Here is a 21303-nt window from a genome sequence, read left to right as displayed (position 1 = left end):
AGTAGCATTGATTTTTAATAGCTAAGGTTCTCTCTCAAAAAAATAAAATAAAATAACATGGCTGAAGTTTTCACACACCACTAAAATACGCAGCTGGAATATTATACCCAGACATGCAAGCAGGCTCATGGAGCTCAGTGGGACCACTTATGTAAGAAAATTGTACACAGGTATTTATTCACAGGATCAAGTATTCTAGAAATCTGTCAAGAAAAATGCATAATGAATTTCTTTTATAGCAATTTCAGTTAATGTTATTCTTGGGAATACTTGTCTTGTAATTAAAAAACAAGTTAACTAAGACTAAGCACCTGAAGGCTCTGAGAATAAAGAGCAGGAAAAAAATATATATATATATTGAAAAGCCTTCCTGTTTTTCACAGGCAAAATTCAAAATTATTTTACTTTGCATTTATGCAAAAAATTGGTAGAAATTATTTTCTGGCTTGACCACAGACAATACAGTTGTGCCCAGAGGCAATGGTCATGTTTTTTAATGTTTTGTGGTACCTTTTCTGTGAAGAAGCAAAAACATTTTGAAAACGATGTCACACTAGTATCAAATGGGATTTATGGCAGAATTTATTATTAATAGTAATAATAAACTGATAACTTAAGTCATTACACTGAGATGTTGAAATAAAACACGCATAAGAATATATTCATGTATGCTTCTTTAATCCGTTAATCTACCTCATCTGACATTAGTATGCAATTATTCTTTTGCTTCTACCTAATTTATACTATATAAGATCCCAGGTACATGGAAACTCAAGATGTATCCCAAGTTGAGCTGCATCTCATAAAGTATAACCTGTTATCCTTCTAACAGTAAATGGCTTTTGTATAGGATAGTCATCAAATCAAAGACTAAGGCAAGACATACCTATTTGTCAAATATTTGGAAATTTTTGACAGAGTCATAGTATGAACAACAGTTATTATTGGAGATGCAGTTTGAAATTAAACATGTCAGAAAATACACTTCAAGGTATATATTTTTCTTTGTTCTTGGTTGTTCCTGTTTTCCAATCTGAGAAAAATATATCAGAATAAGTGACCAGAACTGAAGCATATATTATGGTAGAGCAATAATTTCCTTTCACACAGCAGTCAGAGGGGCAGATATTTGAAGTAAAATATTCCATTGTTCTCATCTAGAATGGGAATGTGTTCAGAAAGAAGATAAAACAAACATGGCTTCTTAACTAATTAAAAAAAGTCAGACAGCATTTTGACATATGAAACAAAACTGTAGCAGTCTCCGATTACACTGACTCAAAGCAAGTGAACTGGCATTGATTTAGTGGCATTAAGGTTTTATGTAGAATCCCTGCTGTGTCCATAAAATATTGCTAGTGATGTCCAAACCAAGTTCTTAAAAATGTCAACACTTTAGGATCATGTTTTTCCCTTTCCCAGGCTAAAAAGAACACACAGACGAGAGTTTCCCTCATCGGTTTGATTATACGTATTCCTGAGCAAGAATACAAACTAGTGAGGTCCAATTTATAACAGCTGTAGCACAGCATTAAAACCACAAGTAAAATTATCAAAGCAGCAATTCTTCCAAACTTCTGCTAGATGTATTCTTTTCCAGTCTGTGTCCAGACTCCAAAATGTTAGCTCCAGTCCAAATAAAAAAAAAAAAAAAGAGAGAGAGATATTTTGCATGGCAGCCTACAATGAAAGCCTTCAACCCGAGCTACAAAGGGCAGTCAGGTTTACCCACACTGCAACACACCCGAATTATCCACCCAAGGTGTTCCCAGCATTAAAACTGCTCTTGATGAACTTCCCATAATTATGTAGATAGACTTCAGTCCCTCCTAATGCAGGAGGGTAGCATCACAGATGCAAAACCATAGCGCAGAGCTTATGTGACCAGAGCAGCAGGATATTGAGAAGGTCTCTTAATTCTAGCTAAGTGAACAATTTGAACCATATGTGTTTATTTTCAGTCTAGTTTAACTACGTAAGTAAGAGGTTGGTTTAATTCCTTGAGAAAATGGACAAATCCTCTAGAAAGTGATTAAAGGCAGGAACCTAGTGTCATGGTTTTGAATCGTCCCCTGGAAGTATCCACCTCACTGCCTATAAGGGAAAGTAAGCCTAAGGAGCTAAAATTCTCATGCAGCCCCCCAGTTCAACAATAAAGTTGGGCAAAAAAATTGTTCCACTTATCTCATGGTATATCTTTCCTGCTGTTTGCAAGCCGTCTACAGGTAGGCTGAAAAATTCTCTAGCATATTTACTAATCAAAACATCCATTTGTATCCTAATGAATTTTCTCTATGGCTTGCTGCCTTCCTGCTCTGGGTACAGACGTAGTGGATATTTGGAAATCCCAGAAAATGATCACTGTATGTGTCTAGAACAATTCAATTTCATTGGTTTACAACGACCAATATGCAGTAAGAATGGCATATCTTTAAAGATGTTGCATATGTGCATATCACCTATATGCTGTACTTCCAAATAGGTCTGATGTGTCACACCCACAGAGCTTGCTACAGAGGCAGTTTTGTGCCTCCAAACAAACTGAATACACAGTTGTGGTGGTCTCACCATGATGGGCAGCTGAACTCCACAGCCACTCTCATGCTCCTCCTTCTCAAAGGGAAATGGGGAGAAAATACAATGGAAAGGGCACAAGGGAGGGATGAGATAAGGACAGGGAGATCACTCACCAGTTATCATCATGGGAAAAACAGACAGCATAATGTTATTTATTACCTCCTGTTCCTCTTCCTTACTCTCTCCCCCTGCTCGATGTAGGGTCCCTCCCATGGACGCCAGCCTTCCTGAACTGATCCTGCATGGTTTTCCCACAGGCAGCAGCTCTTCAAGAACTGCTCCCACATGGCTCCGTACCATGGGGTCCATCCCCCCAGAGCAAACTGCTCCAGCACGGGGTCTGTACCACAGGCAGCAGCTCCCCACAGACCCCGTGCTCCTGCGTGGGCTCCTCTCCACGGGCTGCAGCTCCGGCCCAGGGCCTGCTCCTGTGGGGGCTCTCCATGGGCTGCAGCCTCCTCCAGGCCACATCCACCTGCTCCACCAGGGGTCCTCCATGGGCTGCAGCCATGTGGGATCTGCTCCATGTGGGCTGCAGGGGGACAGCCTGCTCCACCAGGGGCCTCTCCACAGGCCACAGGGGAACTTCTGCTCCGTGCCTGGAGCACCTTCTGCCCTCCTTCTGCACTTCTTGGGGTCTGCAGGGCTGGTTCTTATTTCGTGCTCTCCCAGCTGCTGTTGTGCAGCACATTTTTTCCCCCCCCTTCTTAAATCTGCTCTCACATAGGTGCAAACAACATTGCTTAGTGGCTCAGCTCTGGCCAGCAGCAGGTCCAGGAGCTGGCTGGAGCTGGCTCTGATCTGACATGGGGCAGCTGCTGACCTCTGCTCACAGAGCCCACCCCTGCAGACCCCCACTACCAAAACCTTGCCATGTGAACGCAGCAGCCCAACCCATACATATGTCAGACCTAATGCTTTGAGACTTGCTACTTGTAGCCTTATTTTTGATATAAATCATTGTCATTTACACCTTACTCTCTGAGCACATCACACCCACAGTCATTTGATGAATAAGTCATTCAAGAAGGAAAGGTACCAAGGAGGACATCATTAGAATGCCTGTTTATAAAAGCCTCTTCTTTATTCCACTTCAAACCTGTGCTGGTTGTAATCAGAGATTAAAAATGTGACAGCCCTGAAATACAGCTTCACTGGGCTGTGTGAATACCGCCTTAAAATCTGACAGCCATATGCACAAAGATTTGATTTAATTGTATTAACCAAAACCATGTAGGAACTTCAGCATATTCTGAAGTGGACTTTTATAAAAATATATTTTTATTGTCATAACATTACAAGGTGTCTTATATGTTTTTGTTTGTTTGTTTGTTTGTTTGTTTCTGAATGTTTTCATACATAGGACTTATTTCAGGGAAAAATCTAATAGTCTGATTGCCTGAAGGATACACTTACAGTCTATGCTCTGCAGAGTGAAAATCTCTTTCTTGTCTCATGTTGTTTGCTCCAACAGTAATTTTATAGCAGGCTAGTAAGCCATATGGTAAGCACTGATGTTTTCCAGACACTCTAGCTAGTAGGAAGCAGAGCTGCTAATGCCATTGAAACTGTAGTCTGTTTTTTTCTGGCTTTCCATAAACAAAATTTACAATCTCATTTCTTAGGAAAAACATTCCCTTATATTTCAACACTGTAACGTTTATGTCAGATTAAAACAAAACTAATAAAGTAAAGTAAAAAGAGAAAATATAAAATCTGTGCCTAAGAGACAGTGAATATCATTGTGACTTTATCTGTAGAAAATTTCCTCTGAAGTAAAATTAAAAAAAAAAAAAAAAAAAAAAAAAAAAAAAAAAACCACTGTATTAACTACATCTTCAGAAAGGGATGGGCAGTTCTGAAAACAAACAAACAAACAAAAAAACACCTCAGGAGTGTATGTATTCTTCAAAGAAACATGTTAAGGATCCCTAAAGTCCTTTCAGGAATTGCTTTCATGCTTCACAGATTCTCTCCCAGAATGGAGATTATATCATGGTGGATTTAACAGTCTTGGCAACTGAGGTCATTGGGAGTGAGGGAGTTTGTTAATTTGTTTCATTTGCTACAGTAATTAAGCACAGAAGTACTGCTAATTTCTTTACATTTTCATAGTCATGAATTCTACATGTTTCAAGCTCTACAGCATTCACACATAACAAATGAATACAATATCAATATGCTTCGTATGACAAATCTTCTTAGACAAGCTAGAGACATCACTTTATGTTTAAATCTGCAATTCCTCCAACAGGTATGTGAGGCTTGTTCTTGCTTTTTCTTTGAGCTACAGAACTCTTGAGTGAAAGCTGCCACTTATGCATACTTTGCTGCAAGTGTGAATAGGTGATGGTGGGTTTTTTTTGAACCTGAGTGAAAATATTGTATTGGTGTAATCCAACTGTTCATTTTGCATCCCTAACAAGGAAAAATGACAGGATGACACATATGCAATTAATTTTTGATTTAAGGACTCTGAATGAAAACTGGCAGTTCTGGCTGTTTAAAACCAGAAAACCAGGGTAAAAGTGATCATCGCTACTGCGTTTCATTAATTTGAAAGCAAGAGAAATGTGACTTTGTAGTGAAAACCAAAAATTGATTGCATGGGAAATCCTGACATTTTAGGTGAAAAGATTTGGAAACACTGTCAAGTTATTTAAAATGGAACATTCTTCACTGGAAGTGGTTGATATTGTCAGTTCACTTTCTTATATTTGAACAAAACTGACCTTCTCATAGTATTGTTACACAAACCATTTATTAATAGGAGTGGAGTTCATATCTTAATAATTAAAAAAAAAAAAAAAAAAAAGATTTAATTTAAAGTGGGGGCCACCAAACTAAAATGTACTCCTGAAGTTTGCAGGCCAATCAGGTTGGCCTCAAATTCAGTGCAGGCATGAGAAGATATATGCTAGACTGTCTATTTCAAAGAAACATCTCCAAAAGCATTTCTTCCGGTTTTGTTGCTGGGGGTTTTGTTGCTTTTTTAAATTTTATTTTATTTCAAACTCAATAAAATTCAAAAAATAGAATGAATCCTCATTGCTTTAGAAGCTATGGTCATTGTTGATATGAAATCTCACTGTACAATTAAGGAAAACTTACTTCTAATTATTAGAGAAGCTGAAATCTGATTGTATAGAGACTTATAAAGTCAAATTCTAATGATTAGGTGTCCTTTAGAAATATTCCTGGACCATTTATTTGTTAGCTCAGAAAAGAAAGAAACAATAGCACATTCATGGCAATGATTAGAACTAATTAATTGCAGCTGCACTTAATGGGGTACGCTGCATTACTAATGGTTTTCGAATGAAATTTTAAAAAGAATATTAGAGATGCCAAGGCACTTTACATACATAAGTATAGAGTTAGTATGGCTATCCTCACAAAATAAAAAAGAATTCTGTACAGGTCCCTTGTTGTTTTTATAAACTCGTGTTATCAACTAGTGGAAATACAGTGATTGAATGGAATGGATTCAGTCATGCACAGGGCTGTACAAAAAGGACTGTACAAATAGAAAAAAAAGCCTTTGGCCAAAGAGCTCACACTTAAACATGGGAAGAGAGAGACAGCAAATGGATACAGGGAAGGAGGCAATGTAAGCCATATGTTGCAATAGTCTTAGTGACTGACTATTGCTAACTGCTATATTCGCCCTCCAGACCAGGAGAGTTCTGAGAAAAGCCTGAAGGGTGTTCACATGGACAGCTCTTCCCAGGCATGGGGGAAAGTAGTGAAGGCAAGAAAGTGTTTGTTAAGGTGATAAAAAGTGTAGTCAATGACATAAGTAGCTCCAGTCAATAGCAAAAATTCTGTCTGTATCCACAGGTACCTGAGGTGTTACTACTGGGCAGTTCGTACATTAATCACCATCGGTGGCCTTCCAGAACCACAAACCCTGTTTGAGATAGTTTTTCAACTGCTGAATTTTTTCTTGGGTGTCTTTGTCTTCTCCAGCTTAATTGGTCAGGTACATCAAGAAATCAGTAACTACGTATATTCAATGTACTGTAATGTAGCAATGATATATTCAATTTTATTCTGTTTAGTTCCAGGAAAAAGTTTACCTATAACATGGATGTCCCTCTTTTTCACTGTCATCCACTCTTCTGACTGCTGCATGCATTTAATCAGTTCCTGGTTTTGTAAGCCTTTCACACACAAGTTGATTTAAAGCCAAGTCTGTGCATGACACAGATTATTCTTAAATCTATGTACAATTCCCTTTTTCTTCATCACAGCCAAGGAGGCAGTTCCTTAACATTCACACTCTACTGTTAAATCTGATATGAAAGTTACAATTGCAAGTATAATTATATTAATATGTACAAATTATCAAATAAATCATACTTAATATTACTGAGAATACAAATCGCAAGCTTTCTGTCAAACCAGAATTGAGATATCTTCCATAAGTTACAAAATATTTGTTGATTTGAAAATTGACTATTTTCTATTTCTCTTGATTTTCATATGGCAAGAGGGAAAAAAAAAAAAAAAAAAGCCTACAGCAAAGCAAATCAGTTATACTTCCAAACAAATGGAACCCAGCATGGACTATTTCCAGCTTGTAGCTTGTTAACTATTAAATTTGGGCTTTAGGTCCACAGGTTTTAAAATACCTTGCCTACAGAAAAATAGAATGATTCTTATGTCAGGCTGTGTCTTGCATTGGATTCCTTTAGAAGTGATTCCAGGGCTTTTGATTTGTACATGTCTGTTACTGGGAGAATTAATATGAAAAAAATAAAGATATTGGTGATTTTTTCTTTATGAGTTCAGAATGTGAAAAAAAGTTCAGCCAAAGTTAAAAAAATATATACGCCTCTCACAATTTAGAAGTGTGAGATACCCAATTATCATAGAACATTCTTTCCTATCAAATTTCAAATTCATCCACAAACAAGTATTACCAAAAATAAAACCAAAAATTACCAAAAACTGATTATTCATATAAAAGCTCTCTTCCCCAAATAGATCTGAGATTATCTTTTGGAACTAGAGTAGTCAATTGTGGAATCAAAACTTATTAATACACGAGCAGCTTCATTACATATTGTTATAATTCCTGTTTACAAAAATATTTTAAACTTACTGAGTTATTCCCAATTTAGCATAGCTGCCTAAAAATTGTTATTCCTCCAATCAATTGCCTTTCTGTAATAAGAAATAGAATTTACCTCAGTAGCATACTAATCCTTGGCCACTGCAGTGTGAAGCTGTTCTACTAAAAACAAATTACATTTGTGTTGAAATTTTAAATGATGTTCCTGCACTAAAGTCTTCAAGGTCAACTTTCAGCCCAAAGTGGATTTTTAGGACTGATCTAGCTTCAATTTAAACAGTGTCAGGATCTTAGCTCTATTGGTGCCAGCTGATGTTATTACAGAAATTTAGCCTGGTTTGCTTCATTTCTGACTTGCATAGCACAGCAAATGCACAGTAGCTTTATTATAGATGTTTACAAAAGCATTATCTGTATTTTTCATGCAACTACAGAAATAAAAGACAGAAGAGCAAGCTGAAAAACACAAATGATTCCTTTAAAAATAAAAAATATAGACTGTTTCTTACACAGTTAAGTTTTATCTTTAATGTTTCTGAAAAAGCAGATGAAGGAACTATTCAAAACATGGAGTCGAATGCATAATTAATCAGCAATTTTGTAAACAAAAGTTTTATCCTTTTTTTTTTTTTATTAATGTCATTGACAAGATACTCAAATCATGACTATTTTTGCTGAAATGTGTAGTAATATCAACTGATGTTTGCAGATGAGAGATGTAATCGGAGCAGCTACAGCAGGACAGAACTACTACCGATCCTGTATGGACAACACTGTCTCCTATATGAACACTTACTCCATTCCAAAAGTGGTTCAAAATCGTGTTCGAACCTGGTATGAATACACATGGGACTCTCAGGGAATGCTGGGTAAGGCTTTCCAATTCCAGTTACACAGAAGCTCAAAAAGAGAATGTTCTGTACAGATATAGCTATAAGGTGAAATGCACATTTCTTCTTTTCTGAATTTCATAGGAGAGAGCAAGAGGAGAGTATTCCATTTCCGTTAGAAAAGCAAAAAACCCCAAAGCAATACAACGCTTCACAATTTCTATTAATTTATGTAAAGTTCTGGTTATATCTTTAGACAAGATATGCAACTTAAAAGACAATTTCTTCTGGTTAGCATATTAGCATCTTCCTCATTTGAACTAATAAATGCTAGAATTACTCCACTAAGTTGTTTTTCTATGCAATGCTCATTTTTATAGACTTTCTTTCATTATTCCTTTATAGTTTCCAACTAATCAGGTTTTCTTTTTTTTTTTTTTTTTTAATTTCTGTTACAGATGAATCAGAATTACTGGAGCAGATGCCAACCAAAATGCAATTAGCCATTGCAATTGATGTGAACTTTGCAATTGTCAATAAAGTTGACTTATTCAAAGCAAGTACCTTTACAGAAGAATGCAGCAATGATGTGTGGTATTTGTGAGACAGAAACCTTTTTTTTGTGCATCTTGCCACACTTAAGAACGTATTTGTTAATATTCAAGGCAAAATAAGTCTAAGAAATATCTAAGTCAGTGGGGACAAGTCAGGACAAAGACAAGTACCTGCCTTTTTTGTGTTAAATCAGAGATTAAAAAAAAAAAAAAAAAGTGAATGAGATTAAGAAACAGTCCTGTTATACCGACATATTAAAGCTGATGGTCAGACTGTCAGATTCTAGAGTATAACTAATCTCTAGAGCCAAATTTAGAAGAATGTAATTTTTAGTACAGATCACCTTGCTGTCTACGGCCTAGCACTGCCTGAGAGATCACGGTTACTATTTGTTCTGGGAACACAGCTTTGATGTAGTGAATGTTATTTTTAGTAGCTTTTTGTTCAAAGGAGCTTTCTTATCATTATCATGGTAGGTTTCAAGAGAGATTATTTAAATGTGGTATTTAAGATTGGACATTTTACATCAAAAATGGGGAGACATTGCATTTTTAGAAGTAGTCGTGAAATACATTGAGCTTAACCATTTTTTAGGACAGTTGCAAGAAATCAGGGTGTCTGTGTTTAAACATTACATAGTTCCAATGTTTCTGCAACATTTGCTGAAGACTTGGAATTCATAGATTCATAAAAAGAATTTGACCTGCTTTTTTTCCCCTGGGTCAGTATAAAAATCACCTAAAAGACATATAAAACACAGGAAAAAAGCACTGAATGTTGTAGATGTACAGAAGCTCACTCCATTAAAAAAAAAAATATTAAAAAATTGCTCAACCCAAAGAGAATATTATAAGTATCTGAAATGACATTTCCTTCAATAATTTCTCTCTTTTAAAAGCTGTCCCTTACTATGTTTTCATTTTTCATTCCACTTATGAACCCCTGGATCACTCTTGTATTAACTTGCTGCCCAGTGTAAGCACTAATAATCACTTGTGTTACTAAATCAATACAGAACAATTCTACTTAATTTTAACAGGGCTGTGATACTCAGATGATATATGACATGCTGCTAAGGTTGAAATCCATTGTGTATTTACCTGGTGACTTTGTCTGCAAAAAGGTGAGCATTTCTGTCTCTTTCAAACAATAAATATAATACATATTTTAGAAAAAAAAAGAAAAAAGAAAAAAGAAAAAAGAAAAAGAGTTCAGACATAGGTCAATAGTATTCTTTAAATAAAATTAATCCTGAGTGAATTAGATAGCGTAAAAATAATTAAGGTATTCTATGTAATAACAACAAATTTGCTCTCATGTTTCAACACAGAACAAGACAATATGGGTTTTATTACTTATATTAGCCAACAAAATTATAATAGTATGGGAAAGTATTTAATGTAAATATGGCTTATCTAGGTACACATCATGAAGTTTGAATATTTAAAATGGAGCAAGCTTAATTTTTTATACACATATACATACAAACTTACCCTACAGATCTCAATCCATGATGCTTTGCATATGTTTCATTTGTGTATTCAGAAATACTGAAGTAGAATTACTCAGGAATTTAAATAACCCATATTGCTCCTTACAGCAGGATCTGATCTTGCTTTGCCTTCACTCTGAGCCTGGAACCATCTCCAGACTTAAGCTCAATGCTGACACACTGTCCCTTAGCTATGAAGTGTCTTCTCTTTGCGTTTTAGCTCAAACTTGGTCTTAACAGCAGCACAAGTCTATTTTCAAAGGTTTGTTACCATACTCATAGGCTCTACTGGATGTAATTAAAGCATGGGGGTAAAGTAGCAGTGCTGTTAGTGTTCTTTTAAATAACCCACACTTCACAGCACAGACCATCAGAACTCCTTAACTTAGCTTTAGCCGCTCTGGTCTAGTTCTGGTCACAAAGGTCCTGCTCCCTCAAGGAGCTGAGGAAGGTGGAAGGTGTGGGAGGTGTCCCTGCCCGTGCAGGGGAGTTGAATTAGATGATCTTTCAGGTCCCTTCCAACCCAAACCATTCGGTGATTCCATGATTCTATGCTGTGAACCTCTTTCTGAATGCTGAGTTAGTTCCACCAGTTCCACAATGCAGGAAGTTAAACATTTGTGAATGCACTGAAGGATCAGGTGTGTCCCTTGAAAGACCAATCCCAGAATTACTGATTGCTAGGCAGGGTGGGAGAGTTATTTGCTTGCACAATGCACAGCATTAGAGGATCTTGGAATGTGGCTGGGACTCTACCACAGCAGGTATGACAGTAATGACAGTAACAGGTTCTAGGTCTTGATCCTGCAGTCAGATAAAAACAGTTCTAAACAAGGATGGGTTACAAAAAATGGGAGTATCATTTTATTCCAGCCAGATTTAGAGCACAGAGGACACTCATTTATATAAATCTACAATGTGGCCAACAACCATGGTAGTCCCACTAACACTGTATTTTTTAGCAAGGAATAAAACCCTGTTGGAACCTGAGAACTGGGAGTACCTCCTACCTGGGTGTGCCTCATCATACCTTACCAAAGAGGCTCCAGCATGCAGGTTTTGAAAACCAGATTAAGGGAAAGGAAGTACAAACCCTAAATTTTGAATCCTAGCTTTGTTGCTGCTGCATTTTTGCTTTTAAAATGAAATGGTTGTTTTTCTTCAGTTAGTCCAACAGCACAAATGGAAAAATATTTATTTTCCCATTACTGAGATGTTGTGAGGACAGTTATTATCATGTTTGTGAAGTCCCTTCTATTATTCCAGTTTGCCTGCTTTTCATCCTATATACTGATATCATGCCTTTTAATCTCATGAGATCTTGTGGAGGATAAATAAGTGAACTAATAATCTCAAGCTATCCAGCGATTACATAAAAGTAGACAAAGTTTTGAGTGATTTTTTATTCTTATTTTCTTTGTAAATTAGATAAGTGAAGATTAGAATTAATGGAGTGAAAACTGAAACTTTTTAAACCATGGAGCACAGGGGTTTTCACACTTCTGCTATTGAATGTTCTGCTGAATTACTTTAGTTTCTACCTGGATAGTTGATGGAAATGACTGATATAATCTTGTTTATTATCTAGTCTTCATTTTTCAAGCTGGCCTGGATAGTCTTAATTCTACTCAAATATTAACTCACATCACAATTAGATCTGCCAAAGTCAGTCCTTGCACGTGTGTTCAGTGCTAGAAAAAGTGGGACAAAAATTAGTTTCTCTATAATAATGGCAAAACAGTGTATAAGAACAATGAAATTTATTTAAATGGAAGTTTTTCAGATTATTCTATGTTAAAAAATTAGATTGTTATATGTTTCTGTGTCCAGGGAGAGATTGGCAGAGAGATGTACATCATCAAACAAGGTGAAGTTCAAGTCCTTGGAGGTCCTGATGGTACAAAAGTCCTGGTTACACTAAGAGCAGGAGCTGTATTTGGGGAGATCAGGTAGGTCCATCACTATTTTTAACACTTCCCTTAGAACTGGTCAAATAATCAATGTTTTATAATAAATAATTAACTGGTTAAATAATTAATTTAACTTCTCTTGTAAGCATTGGGAGGCTGGAAAGTTGGGTAAGATCAGCCAAGAAGACAGTGAGCATAGAGATATAGGTAAGTGAAGGAAAAACTAAGTAAATGAAAACTTGGAGACTAATCTGGCAAGATCTGAGCCTTCTAAACAACAAATAATGTATAATCAGTGTTTTGGGAAATGTTCATAGGGATTTACAGATGGACTTCTCCTTCAGCATTTAAAAGATTTAATGCATCTTCCTGTTGCAAGGTCTGCAATAGGGCAGGACTAAATGTATTTTATTGTCTGTATAGTGCGACTAAGTGTACTTACAGAGCAGATAGTAAAAATGATAATTTCCAACAAAGGAGATAAAAAATCTGAAATCGCAAACCAGAGTGGTTCTTGAGGCGCTAAAGTAGGGATTAAGTTGCCAAAAGTCATCATCTGCATTTTAAAACATATTTGTTTAAGAGCATGCATAAGAGAAAAAGGCTGACAGATCAGGTTTTGGGGTCTAAGTTTCGCCATAAAAGAAAATTTTTCTCAGATGGCTACAAATGTTTTTTATATTCTCCACATAGCTGCTATGTGGAGAGTTGCAATCCATTAACTCTTATGTGTCTTGTTCACCAATTAACCAACCAAGTGCTAGATTTTAGGCATTGCATCCCCTGCTGAGGTTGGCTTGAAGAAAAGTAATAAAATGCATGTGCTCCTGCATGTGATAAACTGGATTCTTGATTTCTTCCAGCTGCCTTCCTGTTATTGTTAATCCTCTTGCTGGTAGCTTCAATCTGTCTTTTGAGAAGTGGCAATTAGCTCTATGCTAGGTTTACATTTATCTTCTACTGCGTCTCCCTTTGTGGCAGTGGAAACATTCCCATTTATTCAGTGATGGGTGTAGAGGACTGGCTGAGACCTGCACCTGAAAAACACCTGATATATCCCACAGATACAGGCGTTTCTCATTGAGTGGGAAAGTGAGATTGTATCAGCTCTTCACATGAAGGTTATTTTAAAGGTATTTCTCTGTGTGGCAATACAATACCAAAACAAAGCCTCAAAACAAACTGCTGGAAAGACCGAGAACACACTGATTTTCAGGAAGGGCTAGATACTGAAAAGATAAAGGAAAAAAGCTGCAGCAGCCCAGATATGTAACTCTCACCTAGTTTTTCAATTATTTATTAGTTTTGCATTTGGAGCAAGGACTTTTTTTTTTTTTTAAACTGAAAAATGTTAGTCATTGGTTTGAAAACAAGGAAAGGATTTTCAACGTTTTGATCTAATAAAAGTGAGTACTCATTTCCATATGAGAACTACACAGCTGCCTTTAAAGATGCATTTCCTGATATATTTTACTTTTCATGTAATTGCCAGCAAAACCCTCAGCAATGCGCTAACCCTACACTCCTGGTCTTGTTTTATTCATTATTGACCTACTGCGTTGGTGGAGACAGCACACCGGTACAGACACAGCTACTTTGCATATAAATGACAGGCAGTGGATAAACTCAAGGAGAAAATATATAGGAACTGGCAGACATCTCCAAAATTGGAAAGCAAAGACATGAAGCACTAAGTATATCACCAGAGATTTATCCGTTTCCTTGCGGTGATGTGTTAGAAAATAATGAGTTTGTAGAGCACCCCTCTTTGTAAGTTTTGTCAAGGTCTTCTGAGTATTGTATAGCCAAAGAAAACGGAAGAAAAAAAAAGTATTTAATAGATGAGGTATTGCTTCATTTAGCACAACCACACTATGAATGCTGAGGGGAATACTTGTTTAGCACATGGTATTGGACCGTCACGGCTTTCCTTCTGATGTTTGGATCAAGATTTGTTTAGAGAATTGTGTCAGCTTCATAAGATACTTGCAATTTAACCTTACTGTTCAAAATGCATATAAAGCGTGCTTATAAAGCCTCCTTGGTCAAAGGAGTTGAAGAAAACAAAGAATGTTCATTCATTTCAAAAAAAAAAAAAAAAAAATCCTGAATTATACTAGGAGGTCAATCGAATGCAAGACTAATGTTCAAGCCAGTCCTTTGCCAATTCCATCCTCCAAAATTGTTACAGAAACAGATTAAGTAATAGGAGCTACCTTCCAATTAACATCTTACCCTCATTACTACTTTCCTGTATAGATAATATCAGTTTGGGGAAACAAAATAATCTCAGAAACAGAGGCAAACATTTTTTTTTTGCCTTGCTGACTTAATGAGAGCCTGTCTGTACAGGCAATTGAGAGAGAGAAATTCAAGACAGGGAAACTATAACACAACACTTCATTAGCCCAGACAAGTTTACACTTTAAGCCAGATGTCCTCATTCATTCATTTAATGTTATTTCACTAGAACAATTTCCTATCAGAAAATGGTAATTCTGGAAAAACTAAAGCATTTTTGACAGGAAGAGCTCTAAATGTTTGGTCTCATCTTTAGCGTTTCAGTGGTTTTTGTAACTTAAATTTTTAAAATAAAAGTCAAAGCTAAAAAGAATATTTAGCTTTGTGAAAGTTTAAATTTTCTGCTTTGGCCCAGCAGCAGCTGCTGCTTTTCAGTGAGCTCTGCCATTTGGTGTTTGACATTTTTCTCAGAAGCCAGATCCAGACCCTTTCCTAACTTACCAGTTCTTTCCATATGCAGGCTGAGGAGCCATCACCCTGCAATGGTGATATGCACACCATTCCCTGGATCAATTTGCTCATTTCAATGAATGGCAGCTTGCTATTGAGATCAGCTATAAAAGAGGAGTAGATAAGCTGAGTCATCACTTTGACAACTTCATAACTCTAAATTAAATTTGCTATCATAAGAATTCAGAAGTTATCTCATACAAGTATAAAAGCATTTCAGGCTAACTGCAGTAAAAAATGCAAGGTAAAAATGCAATTTTCTTTATTATTATAGATATTATAGCATCAAGAGCCATTGTAAGGCAAATGCCAGTTATCTTTAAAGATTTACCCTATCAAATAACTCTTAGCACACTAGCCACAAAAGGTTGAGTCATGAAGCCCATAATGCTGCCTTTAGTCAAAGATGATTCTGTTTGAGCCTCCCCTGTAAAATTCACCTCGCATCATCACCATAATGAAAAAGCCGATCTCTTTAGTCCTAGTCTGCCTCAATAAAATGAGGTTGTTGTTAGGAAAGCCTGAAAATGATTGTTCAATGACTTGTTGAGATGCAATTCATCAGAACTCAAAAGCTGTTTGCAATTTTCTTCAGCTGCTTTTCTTATTGTGCAAATACTTTTTTTCCTACAAAATAGTACAGAATTGTTTAAAAAGACAATATACTGCATTTTCAGCTTGACTTCATATATTGATTGTTATCTTGGATCAAAGAAAAACTGTGAATATGTATGTAAAAATAGCCTTGTACACACAGTTACAAATAAAGAATCACAAGACCTCTGCATAATCTAGTATTTATAAATGCTACATACATATCCTCTATACTTAGAAACTATTAATATATCCCAATTAATATCGAGGATAAAGTATTAGTTCACCCTTGATAGGGTCCCAATTAGCCTTTAATAATGACCTTTAAATTTAGATATTATTATTCTTCATAAATAGTAACTCACAGGGAAACATTTAAGGGACAAATTTCTAGGGTGAATCTCCTCAAATATTGATAAAGCAATTTTAGTATTGAGAGCAAAATGCAGCTTCCCTTGCTTATCACCACAGCTGAGAAATGAATTCTTTTAATCTGAGAAATGAATTATTTTAATTTTGTAACACCTTACTTTCAAAACAAAATAGCCGCCTTTTTCAGGCAGACACATCTGTAACTGTCAGCCTGAAAGACCTTCCTAATCCTTTTCAACATCCAACATCCAAACTTGCCAACATCCAAATGTGAGATGTGATATGTGGGACAAAACAGAGACCAACAGAAGTTATTCACTCAGGAAAATTATAATTCTTAGAGTCATTTATTGTAAATAATGCTTTGAGTAGTAATGGACTTGTTCTGCTCTCCTTATGGTGTTAAATCACTTCCAGCAATAAAAATGAGGAAATGCCAAGTTCGCACACAGACTAAAACAAATTCAGTCCTTGCAGTAGTGTCTCCTGGGTGTCTACCCAGCAAGACTTTTCTCAGTCCTTAGGACCAGCACAATACCAACCAGAAGTGACAACTTGCCTTCTTGCAGCATCAGCCAGAACAGTTGGGTACATAAGTGAGCTTTGCAGTGGAGAGCCACCAGCAAAGATATTCCTGACTAGGGCAAGTAATGAAGTAACTGACAATATTTATTTTCATTGCAGCCTATTAGCTGCAGGCGGAGGAAATCGAAGGACTGCCAACGTAGTGGCTCATGGCTTTGCCAACCTTTTCATTCTAGACAAGAAAACACTCAACGAAATCCTGGTACACTATCCTGACTCAGAAAAACTTCTGATGAAGAAAGCAAAGTATGTCCTAATAACAGTTTCTAAATCACATTGTTTAGCTGCAGAACAGACAGTTGTGGCTCTAGATGCATTTGCATTTCTTGGAAGAACAACAAATATATGCATGTTTGTACTTAGGGGTCAGATTTGTCTGGTAATACTTAACAGAAGTCATAGTCTTGGCAGGTAATCCAAGAGTTATGGGAACATGGTAAATAGAATAAAGTCTTGAACACAGCTGAATTCTCCCTTGTACTTAAGGTAACAAAATAGGAGATAACAGATGAACATCAGGACTCCTTAGGTAGCCAAGGCAAACAGATTGCAAGACAGATGCCAGTTAAGCCGTAGGTTTTCAAGGGTACAACTGAAGATCTGCAATTAATTCTAAAGAGATATGCTTCAATGCACCCACAGTCATATGCCTTTCCAAAGTCTCAAAGAGCAGTTAGAAATGGATTTAACGTAAGGCCTGAAAAGATGAAAGATAATCACACAGATTTGAAAGGTGTGCATTTTGTGCAAATGGATTCTGAAATGGGATTTTGAACAGAAACTGCTTCTCATCTTGCTTTGGCTGTAGCTTGCTAGGATCAGTTTATCCTAGCTTTGACAGGGCAAAATGTGGTCATATTTTGTCATAAGACTATAGAAGTGAGTACCTTGTATCAGGTTGAAGTGCATAAATCAGTTTGTCTTTACCAGTAGACTTCAGCACTCGTATTGTTCTTAGCTGTTGCCTTGCATTGGCATCAAAGTTTGGAAGAACGATCCCAGACTTAAAATTCCACCAGAGAATGCTAGCATAGGCATGACATTTTGCTCATGAAAGTGCTAGCAAATGATTGCATTCAGCTTGTTTCAGCAACTCTGGTTATCAAATGACAGCACCTTGCGAATCATTACATCCCTGAGGAACACGGGACCTAATGCAGAATGGGCCATCTGAAAAGCATAAGTGTCAAATCTGCAGGAAATTTCCCCAAATGGTCTGTTGAACTCTTGTCCATGGCACTCCCAGCTCATAAGGTAGAACAAGAATAAAAGGAAACCTGAATCTGAACATTTATATTGGACAGTATAAAAAGTTTACTAGCCAAAAACATTGAACAGTTTAAATTCTATCTAAGTCAAGCAGGATGTGCCAGCCAGTCACTGGGGACAGCCTGTGACAGTAATGAATGTTGAAAAAAGCAAAAGTCTCTCGACAGCTCTGGAATCCAGATTTACTGAAGACCAGCAGCATACATACTTGGCTTCCAGACTCAGTGATGGACCCCTGAATAGTACGATGTGATGCCCATGGCACCAAACAATGCAGACACACAGATCTTGCTCACCTGTTTTCACATCTGGAATCTTCAGAGAGGCCAGTTGTCAAAACCAACACTAGAAGGTAGAAAGGCAGAACAAATCCACTGACTGATGGTCACCAGCAATCACCTTTCTGACTTCCATCATCTTTCTAAATAATGGTACAAGCATCAAAACTTATTTCTGATTCTCTGTCCTACACTACTTTCTCCTGCTTTCTTGCCCACCCTAACCTAATCTGTGAGAGATGTGCCACACTGAAAGGCTGGTTAACTATTACTTACACAAGCATCAGCTAAACTCCAAATAGAGAAATAAATGCTCTTGATTTGCATCTAGAAGGTCAGGTAGGAGACTTCCACCCCCCTCAACTATTTCTCACCTTACTAAGCTCTCATCTGCTTTGTGACACCTTAATTTGAGCCTGCACTAGTTTAGACTACAGCAAATAGAAAAAGAACTCCAAATTAGAATAGCAGCCTGCAGTTTACTAAGTGATGCCAAAGCCAGTAAAACCCTTACCCTTATCAGTTTTGCTCTTGCCACTGCATCTGGGATTAAAAAAAAAAAAAAAAAAGAGGCTAGAAAAGGTGTCAGGTTTTCATCCATGAATGTGGCATTTTGGTTTTGCAGGAACTTTTCTAGGTTTCACTGCAGTGCTGTGTGTTCTCATTCTTTCCTGTCTCCAGGGTGCTGCTGAAGGAGAAGGGGAAACCTGCTCCTGGACCACCAGTGCAACAGCCACGGGGCTTGGCTGGTCTGTTTGGGCAGAAACAGGAAACTCCAAAATTGTTTAAAGCGATGCTTGGAGGTAAAGGAAAAGCAGGTCTTGCCAAGCTGCTGCAGCTGAAGAGAGAACGAGACATTCAGGTAACACCACAGAAAACAGAATAGATTCTTTTAGGTGCTGAAGAGAGAAATGTGAAATATTCTGGGAGGGCTTGGGCAAACAGAATAAATAAAAATATAGTTTTACTGCAATCAACAGCAGAAATTCCCAGTAGCTGAGATATAATCATGGTACTTAATCTCTGTAAACGCTGATTCTAAAATTTGGCTCAAATCTTCCTGGATCTGGACTCTATGCAGAATAGAGAAAAACAAAAGCAAAGCAAAGAAAGCAAACAAAGATCCTCTAGGAAAGTAAGGATAAAATAGACCTTACAAAGACACTAAAAGCATCCGATCTTCTAATCTTATGTAAAGAACAGTAAATGTAGGCATATCCTAACACAGTAATCTGCTCCAGCTGACTCAAGCACACAGCAAACTTTCCAATTCAAAGTCAGAACTTTGCTTATAACAAATACTGAGGACAAAATTTCAAGTTAAGACCACACAGCTAAATCTGATTAAATATGTAATATAGTACACTTATGAGAAAATTTGTTTCAGTTGATTAAAAGTAATTCCCACATTATACTCTCTTCTGAGAAACATTCCTATTAGTAAGAACCTGCTCAGTTCTAAATTCTTGCCCAGAGGTGGCAGAATCTTTTTCTGGCTTTTATGGTTGAGCTGGATATCTTTATACTTTCCTTCTTATAAGTGAAATGAAGAACTTGCTTAAATTAATTATAACAATACCATGATTGAAGCAGAAAATTCACTAAATTTAATGTGTATTTATGAACTTTAAAGCAAATAGGCTTGGACAAGGAATTGGGGCACTGGGGAATATGTTGAGATTTACATAACACATTTTCTTTCTATACTAGTATAAGTACATAAAGCAAGGTAAAATTTGAGGAAAGGTGGTGTGCCCCGGAATGTGCCTGTTTCGTCCTGCAGTATTCATGAGAAGCAGATACTATCAGTACCCACAAGCTTTTCCTGGGTTTTATTGTTGACATTCTGATCTTGAAATAGCATTTTCCACAAAATTTTTGGTTGCTGAATGCAGGCTTACATACATTGCATGCCATTAATTACAACATCCCTGCTGTGCCTTACCACTGCATATACAGAACTACTTCCCATTTTTTTTCTGCAGCACTAGAAAACATTTGATTTCTTGATTCTAGGAAAATGAAGCTGAAACAGAGAAACCTGAAGAAGAAGAGAAGAAACCCGAACCAGAGAAGAAACCTGAACAAGAGAAGAAACCCCCTGAGCCTGCAGCCTCATCTGCACCCCCTGCACAAAAGGAAGAGCCGAATGCAGATGCTAAGCCTAAACCACCCGCAGTTATGCACAGAGGAACCACTAATGAGTCTCTGATCATTAGTATGTCTCCATCACCTACAGCAGGAGAAGGAGAGATCCTTAAAGTTGAAGCTAAAGAGAAGAAAAGGAAATAGATGGTGCTTTGGGCTGTGTTTTTGCTGAATTCGGAGGGCTAGTGTGACTTGGCTTTTGGGTACAAAATATAAAAGTAGAGGCTACTCAAGAAAGAACCTATCCCAGCTCCTCTTCTTCCTTCTGTCCTCTCCTGAGGCAACTGGGCAGATTTGCATACCTACCTCTGAACCTTGAGCCTGAAGAGAGAACTCCTGCTGTAATAGGAATTAGAGATCCAACTGGGTTTCAGTACAGCTTGTTTCTTGGTTGATCCATGCTCTCCATTCTCTCTTATTCTGTCTTGTTCCTGCTTCTCCTTTTCCCTCTCCTGTTTATTCTTTCTTTCTTATTGTTTTTCATGGTTGCCAGTTTGTTCTTAATTTTCATGTCTGTTCTTTTCTATTTTCTTTTCTGGTTTCCCATAGTTGTCCTTTTTCTTGTTACTGCACTACTGTTGCTGAGGTTACTTATGTTTCTGTCAATCTTTCTCTCTCCTCCCCTTATACTTCTGATCAGTGACATGCTTTTGTGATCAGTATGGCTGAGTGCAGAAAGCTATGACGTTGCATGTTCAGATGCCATTAAAAATTGTTTAGAAAAAAAAAAAAGTAAAATAAAAAATATTCACAACATACACAATGGGGAAGCAGATCACATAAATACTGCCAACTTGTGAAAGCAAAAGCATTTGTTCTAGCTGTCTTTATCGATTCTGGTGAATAAAAATAGAGAAGATATTTT

The 21303-nt window shown here is 37.0% G+C and overlaps 1 protein-coding gene across 1 annotated transcript in view; it reads left to right on the top strand.

Annotated features, from left to right (window-relative positions):
• CNGB3 (cyclic nucleotide gated channel subunit beta 3) overlaps positions 1 to 19210 on the top strand; it is a gene marked incomplete at its 5' end in the record, with an annotated part of 32173 nt that extends 12963 nt beyond the window's left edge. Inside the window, 7 exons of the mRNA XM_082755394.1 lie at positions 6418 to 6559; positions 8364 to 8523; positions 8943 to 9040; positions 10079 to 10162; positions 12362 to 12480; positions 16843 to 16989; positions 18972 to 19210. Of these exons, the coding sequence (XP_082611520.1) occupies positions 6418 to 6559; positions 8364 to 8523; positions 8943 to 9040; positions 10079 to 10162; positions 12362 to 12480; positions 16843 to 16989; positions 18972 to 19176 (955 nt within the window). The 3' untranslated portion in view covers positions 19177 to 19210. The remainder of the gene's footprint in view (positions 1 to 6417; positions 6560 to 8363; positions 8524 to 8942; positions 9041 to 10078; positions 10163 to 12361; positions 12481 to 16842; positions 16990 to 18971) is intronic.
• Positions 19211 to 21303: the final 2093 nt, after the last annotated feature.

The sequence above is a fragment of the Aythya marila genome (assembly GCF_965140915.1).
Source record: "Aythya marila genome assembly, chromosome: 2".
In the NCBI taxonomy this organism is placed as follows: Eukaryota; Metazoa; Chordata; class Aves; order Anseriformes; family Anatidae; genus Aythya; species Aythya marila.
The sequence above is the reverse complement of the archived record's forward strand: the minus strand, read 5'-3'. Positions and strand labels throughout refer to the sequence as shown.